This window comes from Glandiceps talaboti, chromosome 19, assembly GCF_964340395.1.
Source record: "Glandiceps talaboti chromosome 19, keGlaTala1.1, whole genome shotgun sequence".
Lineage (NCBI taxonomy): Eukaryota > Metazoa > Hemichordata > Enteropneusta > Spengelidae > Glandiceps > Glandiceps talaboti.
Genome location: NC_135567.1, coordinates 17,856,383 through 17,875,026, shown reverse-complemented (window position 1 = coordinate 17,875,026; position 18,644 = coordinate 17,856,383). Strand labels below are relative to the sequence as shown.

General features: G+C 35.9%; 1 protein-coding gene across 1 annotated transcript; it reads right to left on the bottom strand.

The window, feature by feature from the left end:
* Nucleotides 1-755: 755 nt before the first annotated feature.
* On the bottom strand, nucleotides 756-18,552 carry LOC144449873 (uncharacterized). The gene is made up of 13 exons (XM_078140420.1): nucleotides 18,429-18,552; nucleotides 15,615-15,747; nucleotides 14,741-14,917; nucleotides 13,040-13,380; nucleotides 12,371-12,610; nucleotides 11,324-11,512; nucleotides 9,601-9,738; nucleotides 9,158-9,286; nucleotides 8,343-8,706; nucleotides 7,234-7,394; nucleotides 6,718-6,876; nucleotides 5,145-5,773; nucleotides 756-4,662 (listed from the first exon to the last, which is right to left on the bottom strand). The coding sequence occupies exons 2-13, from the start codon at nucleotides 15,742-15,744 to the stop codon at nucleotides 4,416-4,418; spliced, it is 2,904 nt and encodes a 967-aa protein (XP_077996546.1). The 5' UTR covers nucleotides 15,745-15,747; nucleotides 18,429-18,552; the 3' UTR covers nucleotides 756-4,415.
* Nucleotides 18,553-18,644: the final 92 nt, after the last annotated feature.

The following is an 18,644-nucleotide window of genomic DNA, read 5'->3' as shown; positions in this document are numbered from 1 at the left end:
ACACACACACACACACACACACAAACACAAACACACACACATGCACACAAACACACACACACACACACATTAGACTAGCTCTGTCACAGCCTCTTGAGCATCGTTAGCAATCTGTTTTGTATGTACTGCTATGTATAGCCTAGTTCCTGACAGACCATATTCCATACTACGTTATCTTCATACTATACTAGACTAGACTATGATATGTACCGCACACTAAGCTTGTACTCTATCTAATAATGTCCTTGTATTGTCCGCCCTCATCGTCTACATAGAACTAACCATTCCTTGATGTGTTATTGCGCTGGTCTTCGCGGACAGTTGTCGCAGTAAGATGTCAAGGAATGGTTAGAGCTGTGTAGTCGATGAGAGTGCACAGTACAAGAATATTACACAGAGTTACTAAGATATAATATAGTACAAGTAATATCGCTACATACGAAACAGTCTGCTAGTAATGCTCAGGAGACTGAGAGAGTCTAACACACATGTACACATAAACATTTGCTTCACAACGGATTTATAGCAATAGTAATAAAGTTATGTAATATACCATGTGACGGCAGCCTCTGTCGAGGAACACCATATCATATCATATCATATCATATCATATCATATTCATAATGACAGCCTCGTACATGGATTTAAACTCCAATAACGCCTGTAGCTATTATTGTACACCAAAATCTGAGTCATATCTGACATATATATTTCAATTATATCTGACATACAACACATATATATATATATATACTTCCAAAGGTACACCTTTTTTTTATTTATTGCAGTAAATTTGTTTTACATTAGCATATTAAAGCAGAAAGAAACCAATGACAGTTTTAGTGTAGATACATCTAAGATGTTGCCATGCCAACTAACAACATAAAATCATTGTAATCTTTTATTTTTACTTTACAGCCACTCAGCTCAATCACCATGGCAACACATATGACTTGCTATTTGCTGAGATAAAATAAATTGTGACACTCACAGTTGTTTTTACAAAAACACCTTGTAATGTGCCAGTATGTAAATTTTACACAAACACCTGTTATGTGGTTCAAATACTGAACAACTGAACAATTGTAACAGTTGTTTTCCCCTGAATAACAAAAATAAAAGTTACCCAAAATTAGTGACGTTATAGAGACGAGAGTAACTAAACACACAAAGCTTAGTTTGAAAATTTTCTAATAAAATTTCTTCTTTGTGACAGAATTCCACACAAACTTTTTGCAAAAGAAAGAAATTTGACACTTCGTCACAATAAAAAGCTGAGTTAGTTTTCACACAGGCAAATACTGATAGCAAATGTCAACAACTTTCTAAATGTGCAACTCTGTCAAAATGGAAGAAGCAATGACAACAAAATATCAAGATGGCTGAATACAAAACAGTGTCATGTGACAATCATGTGATGTCTGAATACAAAACATGGCCATGTGACTATCACGTGGTGCTCAGATAACAAACCATGAAATACACTGACAAGTAATGTCTGAATGACAAATCATTATCATGTGACTATCATGTGACTATCATGTGAAGTTTAGAAAACAAACCATGAAAACCTCTGCCAAAGTAATACCTGGACAACAAATTATTACCATGCAATTAAATTTTATCACGACAACAAGTTTTATTTTCTTTTGTTTTCAGATCTCTGAATAAATACCGCGATAAGATTCTAGAATAAATGGCATATGTATAGTTAGTTACTCTCACTGCAAGGCAAATCCATACCCCAGCCTTTACATGCACCCTCTGTGACAATAAATTATGTCTCAAATAATCACCGTAACAGCTCTTAAAATGTAAATTATAGATGACTGTAGCCTTGCTGCTAGACCTTCAGGTTTTTTTCGGATATGATACGACAAGCGACTGAGTGTCGCCACCCTTAATGAAGCGACCTTCAGTCACTCATCGTATCGGAAGAAAGCCTGAAGGTCTAACAGCAAGACATAAGTTGACACTTGAGATACATATAGTATAAATAGAAACTGGTAATTGTAGATCTTTAAAGCTTTACCAGCGGTGACAAGAATGTTTTTCTTTAAAGCAGCCATATGGATGAGAATTGGGTATTTATTTTGGATTTTTAATTTATAAAGTAATTTTATCATGGCTTCCTACTTGAAAATTCAATGTGAAAAAACATACACCAAGCGTTTGTAACTCAATACATTGCACAAAGCTTAAAATATATTTAAAAGTTTGTTAATGTACATACAATTATAAAGATTTTACACATTTATCAGTCCTTTACAATTTATTGAGTTACAAACACAGACTTGGTCTATGTTGTTTCACATTGATTTTTCAAGTAGGAAGCCATGATAAAATTGTTTTATCAATTAAAAAGCCAAAATAAATATTCAATTCTCATCAATATCGCCACTTTTAAACTGTTCTGTTAGACATAAAGATGTAATCATAATATTGTACATTCGGAACAGTATTGAATCACCTGTAGATAAACTATTTGTGTAGCAGTACACATAATGTGAAGCAATAGATCGAATTAAATTGATTTTTGGGTCCACACCCAAAAATTAACACCCCAAATGAATCACGATTTCATTCAACTTGTTACTACACAACTTATAGATAAAAGGGATCTCTACTTGACACGTACAATATATAAATTATTGGTATTTTAATAATTTTCAGTGAATATATTGTTGGCTGTCTGATCAAAAAATTATTACTAAATTTACAGATAGTGCAGTTTTAAGCATTGGTCTTGGTTAACTAATTCATTCACAATAATTCAGGGAACACGACTCCAGGAAATGAAGTCATTTTCCTAAACTATTAGCTCTTGAGAGCCATTTCATGATTTTACATCACCTACAATTACTTGTGATTTCAGAGAAACCTTAAGTTGATTTTGTACCTTTACAGGGTATCTTTGCTACAGGCCATTGCATCATGGGAGTCAGCACAAATAATATATTCATAATTACAGAATGAATATTCATGAGATGTCTTACACTGAAGGGAATAGGCTCTCAGAACTCATGAATATTCAGTGTGTAACTTGAATATATTATTTCTAATGATTCCCATAATGCAATAGCCAATAGAAGTGATACGGCATAAAGGCATAAGATCAACTTGATGTTTCTCTGAAAGTCGTAAGTAATTGTAAGTAATGTAACATCATGAAATAACTCTTCAGAACCCATAGATTACAAAAAAGTCTTTCTTTCCTATAGTAGCCTTCTCCTTACTGTATATCTAGTGGTAAAGCCAGCAATTGGAAAGTTTGACATAGCCTGTTGACTTGAACAGGCGAAATGTTACTCTTATTGAGTAATACGAACCCTTGGTCATCATTGTACAAGAACATATTGAATACAACCCATAACACCAAAGTAAAGCATTTTCTGTATATACCACAATTGTTGATAGCATCCATATCAAGTACAACCCATAACAACAAAGTAAAGCATTTTCTGTATGTACCACAATCATTTATAGCATCCATATCAAGTACAACCCATAACACCAAAGTAAAGCATTTTCTGTATATACCACAATTGTTTATAGCATCCATATCAAGTACAACCCAAAACACCAAGCAAAGCATTTTCTGTATGTACCACAATTGTTTCTAACATCCATATCAAGTGTAAAAGTATACTGTTTCATTTTGCTAATTGACCACATTAGAAAGGCCACATGCTAGGCTTGTAAATAAACCAACTGAAACAGTATACTTTTACACTTCATATGAATGCTATGAGTGCAGCACAGAGAAAGTGTTTTACTTCAGTGTTACTCATTGTAATATGAATGCTATAAACAAATGTATCACATAGAGAAAGTGCTTTACTTTAGTGTTACTAGTTGTATTACTTGTATATATTTACTGTTTTGTCTTTCTGAATACGAGCTCAAACCCATGTATATTCACACTACGTAAATTAAATAATAAAACACACACTCACAAAACTATCATCTCCGGATTCACATTAACACTAACAACGTACTGGTATCATTTATTTAGAGAATGGTTAACTGTAAATATAATAACTGGTATCATATATTTAGATTACAGTCCAATATAAGCTTCTGTGCACAGCTAACTAACTGTATAACGGTAAAGTAAATAACTGTTATCATATATTTAGATTGGTAAACTGTAAAATTACTAAAGTATGGTATATTTTGATTACAGTTAACTTCAAATTTTAATAGTATTGTCAATTTGCTGGTTTGTAACTTGTAGAGGTCAATGACACCCAATCAATTAACTCTTTTAAACGCCTGATACCCTGATATATATAGGGTGTAATTACATAGAGTTACAGAAACCAAGTCATTAAATGGTTAATGACATTTTTTGTTGACAGTACAGTTGTCAAATGATGGTAGGTAAGTTGCATGTAGTCATCCATATTGACTACTTAGTTGTCTTGTTCAAAATGATGCTGTACATGGCGTTCAAAGTCATCCTGAGATGATTCCGATTTAGGGAATTTGATACCACACATAGGACACAGTCTTCCGTAGTGACTCTGTACATGTTCATCAAACGTGTCTTGAGGGCAGGATGGTGGGAACAGAAGACGACATTCTGGACACCATCTGGGAACACCTTCATTTTGATCTGGATATTCCGGTGCATCATGGAATTCTTGTCCTGTTTCATCCCTGGAAAAGAAGGATTACAAAGTCAGTGATGTAATACGGAATACGTTTACACAAGTTGGTGGAATAAATTACGAATCAACTCTATTCTATCCTGTGTGTGTTGCCTGAAATTATTTGGTTACATTGCAATGGCATGTTCATCCTACACTGTGCTCATGGCACTTTACAATTATCATCTGTGGCAGAAATCTACATATACACGTAGAGTGGCACAGTGGCCATTTATTTCCCCAACTCCCTGGGGAGCATACAATCCATTGCAGCCTCTATAAGTGCATAGGGTTAAAGCATTCACATTGTAACATCTATCCTACCAGGTCCCCAATTATAAAGCTGGGTTGACTAGGGCACACATAGGATTAAAGCATTCACATTGCAACCTCTATCCTACCAGGTCCCCAATTATACAGCTGGGTTGACTGAGGTACAATTGTGGTTCAAACCTTTCCTAAGGACTTTAGCCATTCAGAAACAAAACTAACCTGTCCTCAGTCACTGTTTCATCTACTGAAGTGAGTGGTTCTGCAGCTTGGTTCTCTACATCAATTCTAGTTTCTGTGTTACCATGACTACCGGCACATGTCATTCCTGCAATCAAAGAGGTATCATTGAGTACCTCTGTTAAGATATCAGTGCTGTCAGGCTGGTCAGCTGGCACTCTGTTAGTGGTTGTTGGAGTAGTAGTGTTTGGTACGACCTGTGGAATTAGTGGTGGTGGTAGCTGTCCTCTCATGTGAGGTGGTGGTGGTGGTGGTAATCCAAAGCAGTGTGGTGGTGGTGGCGGTGGTGGTCGCATTGGCCAACCACGTGGTATGACTGGTGGTCGCATTGGTGGTGGTGGTAGTAGTGGTGGTCCCCTAACAAGTGGTCCTTCATTGCTGTACTGTTGCCGTAGTCGTCTGGCATCTTCTTCATATGGGTTTACAAACATTGAACCATTACCAGTACCATCAGCTGGTTCAGTGTTGTTGTTCAAACCACGGCATGACAACATACGCAATGACGTGTTAGAACTCTCAATTTGCTTCAAAAGTTCAAAGTACGCTTCATCTTTCTGCTCTCTCTCACATTTTTCCTTCTCTAATTCCACTCTCAACAGACTAATTTCCTCCTAAAAAAAAATATACAAATGACAAATGCTATAACTGCACTAGATGCAACTCGAACGATTTGACTCAAAATGCTTTACTAGGTACAATAACGAACTCAAAATATTGTATCCCCAGAACAGCACTACATCAGCTGTGTGTTCAGTAAACTATTTTTTTTTTGTACCTGTATACATGATGAATCAAATAATGATTTTTGTGTTCACACCCAGAACAGCGCCCTCAATGGTGATCATGATTTCATCCTATTTCTGTAATACTGATCACTGTTTTACATGTACAATGTCTATTTATTGGTATTTTAACAATTTTCAGTGAATATAAACGGTTATCTGATACTCATTAAAATTGTAGTGTTAACATGCCGACAGATTCAAAACCAATCTTTATAGAATTCTTTTCATGACTTCGATGAAAGTTGTATTGTATGTGTGACTTCCATTGCGAGAGACTTTGGATTACGTTTCCACAGACTCTCATCTGGGTGGTCTTGAAGTAAAGCCCCAGCAGTGGGAGTCTGGGTAACAGAGACTACTTTAGATTACGTTTCCACAGACTCTCATCTGGGTGGTCTCGAAGTAAAGCCCCAGCAGAGGGAGTCTGGGTCAACAAGACTACTTTAGATTACGTTTCCACAGACTCTCATCTGGGTGGTCTTGAAGTAAAGCCCCAGCAGTGGGAGTCTGGGTCACCAAGACTAGATGGTCTCTAAGTAAAGCCCCAGCAGTGGGAGTCTGGGTCAACAAGACTACTTTGGATTACATTTCCACAGACTCTCATCTGGGTGGTCTTGAAGTAAAGCCCCAGCAGAGGGAGTCTGGGTAACCGAGACTACTTTAGATTACGTTTCCACAGACTCTAATCTGGGTGGTCTCGAGGGAGAGCCCACAGTGGTGGGAGTCTGGGTAAACAAAACTACAGATCCATATGCTGTGTTGTAATTTACCTCCAAACATTTCTCTTTGTCTTGGGACCTAGCTCTCTCGTCTTGTAATTCTTGTTCAAGTTTAACACATTCTTCTCTCTTTTCATCTAATTCTTCCTTCACAGCAACCATGTTTTGTCTGTATTTGTCTTCTACATCATCGCATTTGGCCTTTTCCTTCTAAAAGAATAGAAAAAATAATGAAACAATAGTAAATAGTATAACAATAGTATAATGAAACAATAGTATAACAATAGTATAATGAAACAGTAGTATAACAATAGTACAATAAAGCAATAGTACAATGAAATATAACAGTATAATGAAACAATTATGAAACAATAGTATAATAAAATATAACAGTATGAAATATCACAATAGTATAATGAAACAATAGTATAATAAAATATAAAAATAGTATGAAATATCACAATAGTATAATGAAACAATAGTATAAAGAGTGAATTTATAATTCATTCAGATTGTAATTACGTGAAGATATTTACAGTGGAGACAATAAACACCAAATGTACATACCTGCAACAGTTGTTTGTAATTGACGCATTTGCTGTTTCTATCCTCCAATTCTTTCTCCAACTCATTCAGCTGTGTATGAAGTACACTATCAAAGGCAATAGCCTGCGTGGACTTAACCCCTTCAAATGAATTCACATCGGCACTTTCTTGAACTTGTTCTTCTGTAAAAAGTATAAATGAATTAAGATTGCATGAAATGTACAGAGAATAAACTTTACAGTCTATTCACTACAATATCTACCACACTTTTAAGTCTATTCTAACTACATATCATCTATAATTCTGTTTGTCTATACTCTATGATAGCCATGCTTACGTCTATTTTAACTACATATCCATAAATTTAGGTCGACACACCATGCTAGGTATACTACATACTATTCTAACAAACTATTTTGTATAATTCTATACTCTGTGATAGGTAAACTCGAGTCTATTCTAACTACATATCATCTATAATTCTTAGGGTCTTTACTCTATGATACATATAATTGAGTATATCCTAACTACATATCTATAATTCTTAGTGTCTATAATATACCCGCATCTATTTTAACTATTTTGTCTATTTTCTATCATCCCCCAGATCCAGTGTGCCCTCTAAGCCAATTTGACGTGCCATTGACGTGCACAATTTCTAGTGATGCACCAAATTTGGTGTTCTCCTATCTCTTACTATGTGGTGACTCACAAGAAATTTTTTTTTCTATTTTGACTCCCAACAACAAAATTTGGCCATCACTAGAGGGCGCACTGCTGAGGTCTATATTCTATGTGTACCTAACATATCTTTTATCACAAATCAGGGGTGAACAAATCATTTTGTGAACTAGTGGTCCCCGGACCAGTGCCTTAAAAAATCCAGTGGTCCTGCTGAAAGAATTAGTGGTCCCAGCAGCTGCTAATGTGAAACACAAATGTGAAATCTTACCTATGAATCTGTATATTCAGACAACTTTTTAACATAGTTATTAACAGTAAGGTACTGGTCGGACCAGACAAGTTCAAATTTGTGTGGTCCGCCCAAAAAAATTGCTAGTCCCGGACCCAGGACAAGTGGATTTGTTCACCCCTGCAAATGTTGACAAAGATTACAGAATTAAACATACCAGTCTTTCCCAGACTGTCTTCCAGACTATCCTTTGAAGATTCCGTCACTGATGTACTTTTCCTCAGTTTCTTTACTTTGCCTTCCAACTTCTTACACTCCTTGTATTTCTCCGTCCAGGCAGCAGCACCCATCTCAAGACGTTCTCTAAGATCGTCATTCTCTCGTTGCAAGTCACTCCTATCCTGTTCCACAGTCACATGTTTTTTCACCAAGTCATCTCTCTGTTTCACTAACTCTTCATGCAGTTTCTTGAGTTTGTCGTACCGGTCTTTCAAGTGTTTGTTCACTTCTTGGAGAGCATACAAAGGTCCTTCATGCTCCTTCTCCTTTTTGTGGATTTCTTTGATTAGTTTTTCTTTCTCCTGATAAAAAGATATTAATTTCAAATATCACTATTTTTGAGGTTGTAGCACATGAGGTGAGTGTGCAAGTTTGCTGTCTTTGGGACAGAGCCGCATGAGGTGAGTACAAGTGTGATGTATTTGGGGTAGTTGCATGAGTTTTTGACATGTCACCTTTGTGCAAGGTTTGAAAGAAATTGAATGTTGTATGTCTGCGAAATGACATGTTACAGATGCAGGGATGAAGCCCATTGTAAAAGCCACGGAACTAAAAGTCCAAAACAAATACCAAATATATTGCTCAGTTTCGGACCAGATTAGACACTCAGTGTCGGACACAAATTAGATGCTCAGTGTCGGACAGAAATAAGACGCTCAGTGTCAGACACAAATAACACGCTCAGTGTCGGACACAAAATAAGATGCTCAGTGTCCAATCCTCATCCATATGGCCACTTTAACTATTACTTACCTCGGCTAACTGTGTTAAACCATCTCTCAATGCCTTGATTTCTTCCTTTAATTCACCTTCCCTTTCCTGATAGGCCAGTTTTTGTCTTTGTAGTTGTGTTTTCAGATTGCCTGCTTCATCAGTCTTTTCCTGCAATGAAACTTTCTAAATTAGCTACATTTTGTCATTTTTGGGTGGTTGGTCGTCTCAGCCAATTGAGAACAACAAATGGAATCACTAGTTACCTGCGTTCATATGCAATGTACATGAACATAGGGACCAGCAAAAACAGTGAATCTGCACTGGAAATTTGACTTGTAGTGACAAGAGCCCTTATGTTACTCTTTTTGACAACGGAAATTTGACTTGTAGAGACAAGAACCCTTATGTTACTCTTTTTGACAATGGAAATTTGACTTGTAGTGATAAGAACCTTTATGTTACTCTTTTTTAATTGTACTTACTTCCATAGTTTTAGACATGTTATATTGTACTTGTTTGAGAGTATCCAATTCTTCAGTTAGTAATGTCTTGGTCTCTTCTAAGGCGGCCAGCTTGTCCTCATAGTTCTTCACTTTAGATTCCAATGTGGACATATGAGCCTGAAATGATTGATAATAATAATAATAATAATAATAACATTTATAGAGCGCCAGTATAACAAATAGGGTTTGCTCAGAGGCGCTGAACAAAACTAAAAAGGTGAAAGGAATACATACTGAAAAGGGATAAAAGTTAAAAACGTTCAAAGTCCCACAAGTTCAAAGTTCATAGATAAAAGTAGCAACTAATGAAACAAAATTAAAACTAGGCATACGCCTTCATAAAAAGATGAGTCTTCAGTTTTCGTTTAAAAATGTCAATAGAGCTACAAAGTCTAAGTTCTGTTGGCAAACAATTCCAGAGTTTAGGAGCAGCATTGATGAGTCAGTGTTACCAGAACAGTTCATGTCACATGTCACATGGGGTTAGTTTCACCTAAGCAGTTCATGTCACATGTCACATGGGGTTAGTTTCACCTAAGCAGTTCATGTCACATGTCACATGGGGTTAGTTTCACCTAAGCAGTTCATGTCACATGTCACATGGGGTTAGTTTCACCTAAGCAGTTCATGTCACATGTAACATGGTGTTAGTTTCACCTAAACAGTTCATGTCACATATGGGGTTAGTTTCAACTAAACAGTTCATATCACATGTAACATGGGGTTAGTTTCACCTAAACAGTTCATGTCACATGTAACATGGGGTTAGTTTCACCTAAACAGTTCATGTCACATGTAACATGGGGTTAGTTTACCTAAGAAGTTCATGCCACATGTCACATGGGGTTAGTTTACCTAAGCAGTTCATGCCACATGTCAAATGGGGTTAGTTTACCTAAGCAGTTCATGTCACATGTAACATGGGGTTAGTTTACCTAAGCAGTTCATGTCACATGTAACATGGGGTTAGTTTACCTAAGCAGTTCATATCACATGTAACATGAGGTTAGTTTCACCTAAGCAGCTGACGTCACATGTAACATGGGGTTAGTTTCACCTAACCAGTTCATGTCACATGTCACACCTGTCAGTGTTAGTTTATCAGTTGACGTCACATGTCACAAGTCACAACTGTCCGTGATACTTTAACAGCTGATGTCACATGTAACATGGGGTTAGTTTCACCAAAACAGCTGGTCACATGTCACAACTGTCTGTGGTACAGCTGGCGTCAACAGCTGGTGTCACATATCACAGGTACCTGTCAGTGTTACCGTAACAGTTGATGTCTCATGTCACAACTGTTCATGATAATTTATCAGGTGATATCACATGTAACATGGGGTCAAATGGATGTCTTTAGCACAGAATTCTGTTTTTACCACCAACAGCGATAATTTATGTGTTGATATAACGTGACGACACCATCGCATCCTCACATCACTTACATTCAAACTGGAGGTTGAGTTTGTAGTAGTAAAGTGAATGAAGTTACCAATTACAAATGACTGCCAGTGTGTGATGGATTACTACTGACACGTTCTGTCCATCCTTTCCCTAGCAGGAGATTTTTTAGCTAGATTTTGATACAATTTGTCCGTTTGACTCTATGTTAGAAAGAGATTGTAGAGAACAACTACATGTTTAGTAACTAGACTATCTTATCAGTTGATATCACGTCATCATAGTGTGTTTATTTTACCTTATCAGCTGATGTTACATGTAACTGTCGTTCAAACTTTCTTCTCTCTTCATCAATTCTAGATTGTAATTGGTTGGTTTCTTCCTTCGTTTTCATCAGAGATTGGTCCGTATCAGAGAGCTGTGATTTCAATGCAGCAACTTGTTCCAACAATGTTTTATTTTCAATGTCAGCAGCAGTGAACTGTTCCTGAAGAAAACAAGACGAGAAAATGTTAAATGTCATGTTACATGAGTGAAACACCAAGCCTACATCATTTAGCTGTAAATGTCATGTTACATGAGTGAAACACCAAGCCTACGTCATTTTAGCTGTAAATGTCATGTTACATGAGTGAAACACCAAGCCTACATCATTTTAGCTGTAAATGTCATCTTACACGAGTGAAACACCAAGCCTACATCATTTTAGCTGTAAATGTCACATTACAAGAGTGAAAAACCAAGCCTACATCATTTTAGCTGTAAATGTCACATTACACGAGTGAAAAACCAAGCCTACATCATTTTATCTGTAAATGTCATGTTACATGAGTGAAAAACAAAGCCTACATCATTTTAGCTGTAAATGTCATGTTACACAAGTGAAAAACCAAGCCTACATCATTTTAGCTGTAAATGTCACATTACATGAGTGAAAAACCAAGCCTACATCATTGTAGCTGTAACTACATCATTTGTAATTCCCCCTTTTACAACTTCCTGGTTTACTGTTATAGTGTTAAAGGTTAATGCTACACCAGGAAATGAAGTCATTTTGATAAAGTATGGGTTCTGGAGAGTCATTTCCTGATTTTACATCACCTACCATGGACAAAACTAGTTCCGCTGAACTTTTTCCATGATCCACATCAGATAACAATTGTGTATTTCTTTTGTATTCATTTTGTAAATTTTTATCATATGTTTCTTTGAAAATGTATCTTTTTTTTGTTATCTGGTGAAATAAATTTCATTCATTCATTCATTTATTGGTGCCACGGACAGTTGGGATGTACACATTGACAAGTTATCTGTTTATTCATGAAGGCAATATGACATAACTAACCTTGTACATCTCAATTTCATTCTTGCTGTCTTCAAGTTGTCTCTCAAGATCCTCTTTCACCTTGGTAAGTTCTTCAAGATTTCCTTCACACGTCTCAGATTTCTTCACAACTTCTGCTAGTGCTTTTTCTTTCTTCTCGATGTCTTCAGTCAACTTCTTGATCTCGTCCTCAGTATGTGTTACTTTCAACTGTAGTCCATGTTTATCGCTCTCGATAGCGGAACTTGTACTCAGTGCTTTCTGTTTAGTTCAAATGATACAAACAAAACATTAGATTTACATTTTAAATGAATTTCTCCGAAGTTAAGGACATGTTGCTATCTACTGATCATTAGTGAACATTACAGGTACACTCCTTTGTAATGTGAACTGCTATAGAATGTATTAAAAGTACGTATATCAAAAGAATGACGTATTCGCTCTCTTGCTCTCTTCATCTCTCTCTCTCCCTCTCTCTCCACCTCTGTCTGTCTGTCTGTCTGTACGTCTGTCTGTCTTTCTCTCTCTCTCCATGTCTGTCTGTCTGTCTCTCCCCTCCCTCCTCACACACACACACACACACACACTCTCTCTCTCTCTCTCTCTCTCTCTCTCTCTCTCTCTCTCTCTCTCTCTCTCTCTCTCTCTCTCTTTCTCTCTCTCTCATCATAATACACTACACATACACACCTTGTACCATCCCTCTAGCTGTGTATAGTTCTTCTTCTCTTCATCCAACTGTTTGTGTAGTTCAGTAATTTTCTGAGTTAAGTTGTCCTGGGTGTCTTCAAAGCGTCTCAGTTGTCTCACCAGTTTTGCCTTCTCTTCATTAGCTTGGTTCAGTCTTTCTTCACAGAATGCCGTCTTGGTTTTGATTAATAACATGTCTGTGTTTTCATCCTCAATCTCAATAAAATCATCAGCTGTGGGAGTCTTAAACTGAAATGGAGTACTAGCCCCTTTAACTTCGCCATTTTTATTCACATATACAAACTGGTAGAATTCTCCATCCTCTTTGGGTAAGTAGTATGCTGTGAAACCAAAACACACAATGTGTTAGAAAATATCCTGTTGTGATAGTACAGGGAAAATAAAGTTACCTTGAAGTTTCATTCATGGGACATGATAGTCTCGTAAACTTGGATATTTTCACTATAGACATGTTTTCGCTTATTCGCTGGAAACCAAAACTGCAAAATTAGTAGTGACTAAAATGCGTTCTTGTACATGAACACAATGTATTAGTCTGGTACTTTGTAAAAATAAGTAGTGACTGAAATGCCTTCTTGTACATGAACACAATGTACCAGTCTGGTAATTAGCCACTACTTATTTTTACTAATTACCAGACTGGTACATTGTGTTCAAGTCTGGCAATTAGTAAAAATAAGAAGTGACTAAAATGTCTTCTTGTACATGAACACAATGTACCAGTCTGGTAATTGGTAAAAATAAGTAGTGACTAAAATGCCTTCTTGTACATGAACACAATGTACTAGTCTACTAATTAGTAAAAATAAGTAATGACTAAAATGCCCTCTTCTACATTAACACAATGCACCAACCTGGTAACTATCAAAAATTAGTTTTTTTAGAGCAAGCTGATGATTGTAAAATTGCAAAATTCTCTTTTGGTGAACATATCTAAGTTTAACCCTTTCATTCCTAGAGGCGACATTGGAATAAATAGAAACTTGATTGTAAGAACATTTTCTAAAATTTAAGAATATTACTTCATTGGGAAGTAATATTTCTTGAATTCTGATCTAAAATAAAGTTGATCTTTTTCCACAAATTACAGAGAAACAAGAATTTTTGTTCAAAAATTTTGGCGGGAAAGTTTCTAGTCCTGAAAGGGTTAATGAAATGTGGGTGATGTAAAACCATGACATCACTCTCCAATACCTAACGTTAACAAAAAAGCTTTATTTCCTGGAGTGACATTTCCCTTAACTCAAAATACGATTTGGATAAACAAATAATATATACTCATCAACAGTGCTAATATAATTATGTTATTCCCCAATATTTTTGTTTGTTCAGCCAAGGAAATACAAGTGACATAAGGGGTCTTGTCAATACATTTACGAGTCTAGCGACTCACAGTGACAACCCTTATGTCATGAATATTTTCTGGCTGAATTTATAAAGAAATATATTGGAGAATAATATAATTATACCAGCGCCAGTAATATCAGAAAAATTGGGGAAAGTATAATTTTGAACATTTTGACTCATATTTTGAACACAGCAGAACCAGTGACATAGACAAATGTTGTTGTGACACAGACACGCATTGTGGTGATGTAGAAAAACCAGGGTATAAATTCCATATTTTTTGTTCAACTTGGTTTGTGCAGGTTCAATTTCAATATATAAAGTATTACTCACCTGAGAAGAGCACTGTAGCTTCAATATCATTATCATCCACTCTTGCTGGGATAGATACATAATTGAATGTTTGGTAATCTTTGACTGACGTCCAACCAACTTTGTACAAACCAACCCAATCTCTGGATGTAGGCTGTATTGCAATGGTCAATGTGTAATGACACTCGATGTGTGCACCTGGGACAAAAACAAAGAGCCAATGATATTTGAGTGATATATGTAGGCTGTATTGCAGTCATTAATTTGTAATTATTTACAAGTGTACAGGTACACCTTGGACAAAAACTACGAAAAAACTAAAATCTAAAAAACAAAAACAAAACTAAGAATCAATAATATAGTACATGCAGGGCACTTCATACACATATCTAGTGCACTACATACATGCACATGCATACATACATACATACATACATACATACATACATACATACATACATACATACATACATACATACATACATACACACATACATACATACATACATACACACATACACACACACACACACACACATACATACATACATACATACATACATACATACATACATACATACATACATACATACATACATACATACATACATACATACATACATACAACTGTATTAATCAACTTAGCCTAGTTAAAACAGTATTACAATAGTGCTAACAAATCAGTGCATAGTACAATGTACATAAATCTATGTAACTATTCATCTAGTTTTGAGTGCTATACATTTGTACCAATGCTAACCAGTGCATAATATATTAATTACTCGGGCTACCAAAGTTTTAAATAAACTAGTCTACATGTGGGAAGCCAACATATCTACACAACTAGTATTAATCTACCTATCCTAAATTAAGCAATCATTCAAAGACATCTTACCTGGTGGGTACGTTTCTGCTACATTTTGGAACACAACTTGTGCAAAGTCCGATCTGTTTAATTTAGCTTCTAGTCGATCAGTATCTAAAGTCACTTCTGGACTTCTATCGGTATCCAATGCTAGTTCCATTGTCTGGAGAGAAAAACGTCAGTGACACCATTAGCAGAAATAATCAGCAAAATAATCACCATGGTAACAATAGCATATCAAATGTAATTGACATATTTACATTGAACACCATGGTGACTGACACATCAGATATAAGTAGAAATTAATAATCACCATGGTAACAAATATTGATATAAATGAACAAATCAACACCAGTAAATGATTAAGTCTGACACTGAAATTATTGCAAGGCCTATATATATACAAATCAATTGCCTATTGACAATAAACAACAAAGGTATGACATCACATTGTCAAAGACAATAGTATTGTGTCTGACAGTCTCATGTCATAAGTGAGTCATTGCACGCCACAATCAGCTGATAGGAGCGGACATTGGCACCAGGTATAACAGGACGTACACTGACTCTTAGAGAGTCTGAATCAGCTGAGAGAGTGGACATTGGCACCATGTTTAACAGGACATACACTGACTCTTAGCAAGTCTAAATCACCTGGTACACTCAGCTGAGAGAGCGTACATTCGCACCAAGTATAATACGTGCTGTACAGAATGGTACATAGTACAGTATGGTTTACGGTTACTGTACACACAACACAAAACCACAAAGCATGTACATGTATGCCATTAAAGATATACATATACAGCGCCCAATACAGGGACCATAGTCTATAATACAATATACATGTACCTTAGAGAATCTTTGTGTGTGTACCTTTAGTGTGGTTTTTGTTCGATGTTCCCTTCTTCACTGTCAAGCTACATGTATGATTCTATAGATATATGACGTACATACAATTGTATGTACCTTAGTGTGGTTTTTGTTTCCTTCTTCACTGCCTATAGATATATGTATACATGTACAGTCATTCTGTAAAAATAGGCTTGGTCTCCTTAAGGGTACAGTTACATATTTGGTATTTGGTAACCGTGACCATGACTCACTTTTTTTTAATTTAGAAATGACTTCAAAGACAAAATAGTGGTAGAGCTCATTAACAGAAAAACATATAGCTCTGCAAATATGCACTCCTAAAATTCTAACACATCTGTCCCACTCTGCTGTGATTAGAATTTAGATCCTCATACAGGAAACCCTTAAACTATATATAAATATATAACCTATGTGTAATTTTCATGTAAAGTAAATGCCCAAACCCATATCACTGTCCATAAATTTTTGGAAAACTGATTAAAAACGACTAAACTAAAGCTACTTCTTGTCTGTTATATCTAATAATAACACAAATATCTGTGCAGTCTCATAGTTTTCCTTAATTAAGCAGGGCTAAAAATTAATATTTTTCTTTGGTGGTCCTAGTGGGCTACCATTTTCAGAAATTGTTAACCCAAAGGATGGTGACCAACAGTCCTATATTCCTGAACTGAAAATAGTTCCTCTATTGGAAATAAGTGTGTTGTTAAATACTTTCGTGTATAAATATGAGTGGTACCAGCTGTAAATTATGGTAGCACCATAACAAGAATTGATAGTCTGTGGACACAGGACTACTGTTAATTTTGAGCCCTGGTAAGGGATGAACCAGAGTGGAAAGGAGGCGTGTCATATTTCTCAAAGCAATATTTCCAATACATCCTTGGCCAAACTATATTGTATAAGTTATTCCATATAATTATTGAGTAAAAGTTTACTAAAGGTATTATCTAAATTTGAAATACATATATATTATACATGCAAACTCAGCAAGTTACAATTTATGTACATAATTTTTGTGTATTCCAAACCAATTTATGGTATTAAACCAAACAAATGGGTTTGGCCGTGAACAGTGGACACATTAAACTGCACCAGTGGGTGATTATTATAAATAACATGAACATTTTGAACTCGGACCATTGAATGATAACAAAACACACAAACGCTGTACACTTGGACCAGAGAATGATAACGAATTTGAAGATATAAAACAGTGTACTCAGGGAGGTCATAGTCCTGGTCATAGTAACTTTATATTTGTCATTCAATACTGGTTACCATTAGGCAGTGAAACCCGTCTATGCTACACTTTCAACTCGGACAATATAAAATGATAACGAAAGCAGAAGTACCAGTTGTGTACATGATTGAAATAATGATGTGTTTACATTGTACATTGATATTTTTCCACGTACTGTGTTCTCATTTCTACGAATAGTAATAGTATTTCAGCGCAAATATGACATCAGAATTTTTGTTAGTGTGTATCTGTACAACAGTACATATCAATGTTTAGTGTAATAATACTACGGATGCATACATGTTATACCGTGGAGGTAAGCTTATATTTTACCAATACGCATCATTGCATGTACACCTAGAACCACCATGGTTGTGCACACTGTACTGTGATCACGACCTAAAATAGATTTTACCGTTTACGGGGAATTTACCCCTCTGCTGATCACATCACATGTCAATTCGATTATAAAAGACTCCACCTTGTACACGTACACACATACACGAACATAAAACTATAGTAAGGCATATTTCAAGTTCAAAACGTGTAAAATATTGCAATGTTTACATTTTATTTTCCACATACGTAGTTCGAAAATACGACCCATTGAACAGTCGGCCATATTGGAAAACGAGATAAACAAACCATGATCAACTCGTAGTGTAGGGTTCTTTCGAAAATTAAATTACTACTTTAAGTGTTTCAGATGTCATAGAACTACTTACCTGGTATATTTTGTGCTTCTATTAACGCTGCAGTGTAGACATGAATTGAAACAATGGGGTTTTCTTATTTAAGAAACACGAATGATTCAAAACAGTGTGACGTTGCGTAGCTCGCACAATGCTATTTATAGTGCATGACGTATTCTATTCAGACCCTGTCAGATAAATACTTTGATAGGAACGCTGTCGAATGATGGCATTTTTTAATTATAATTC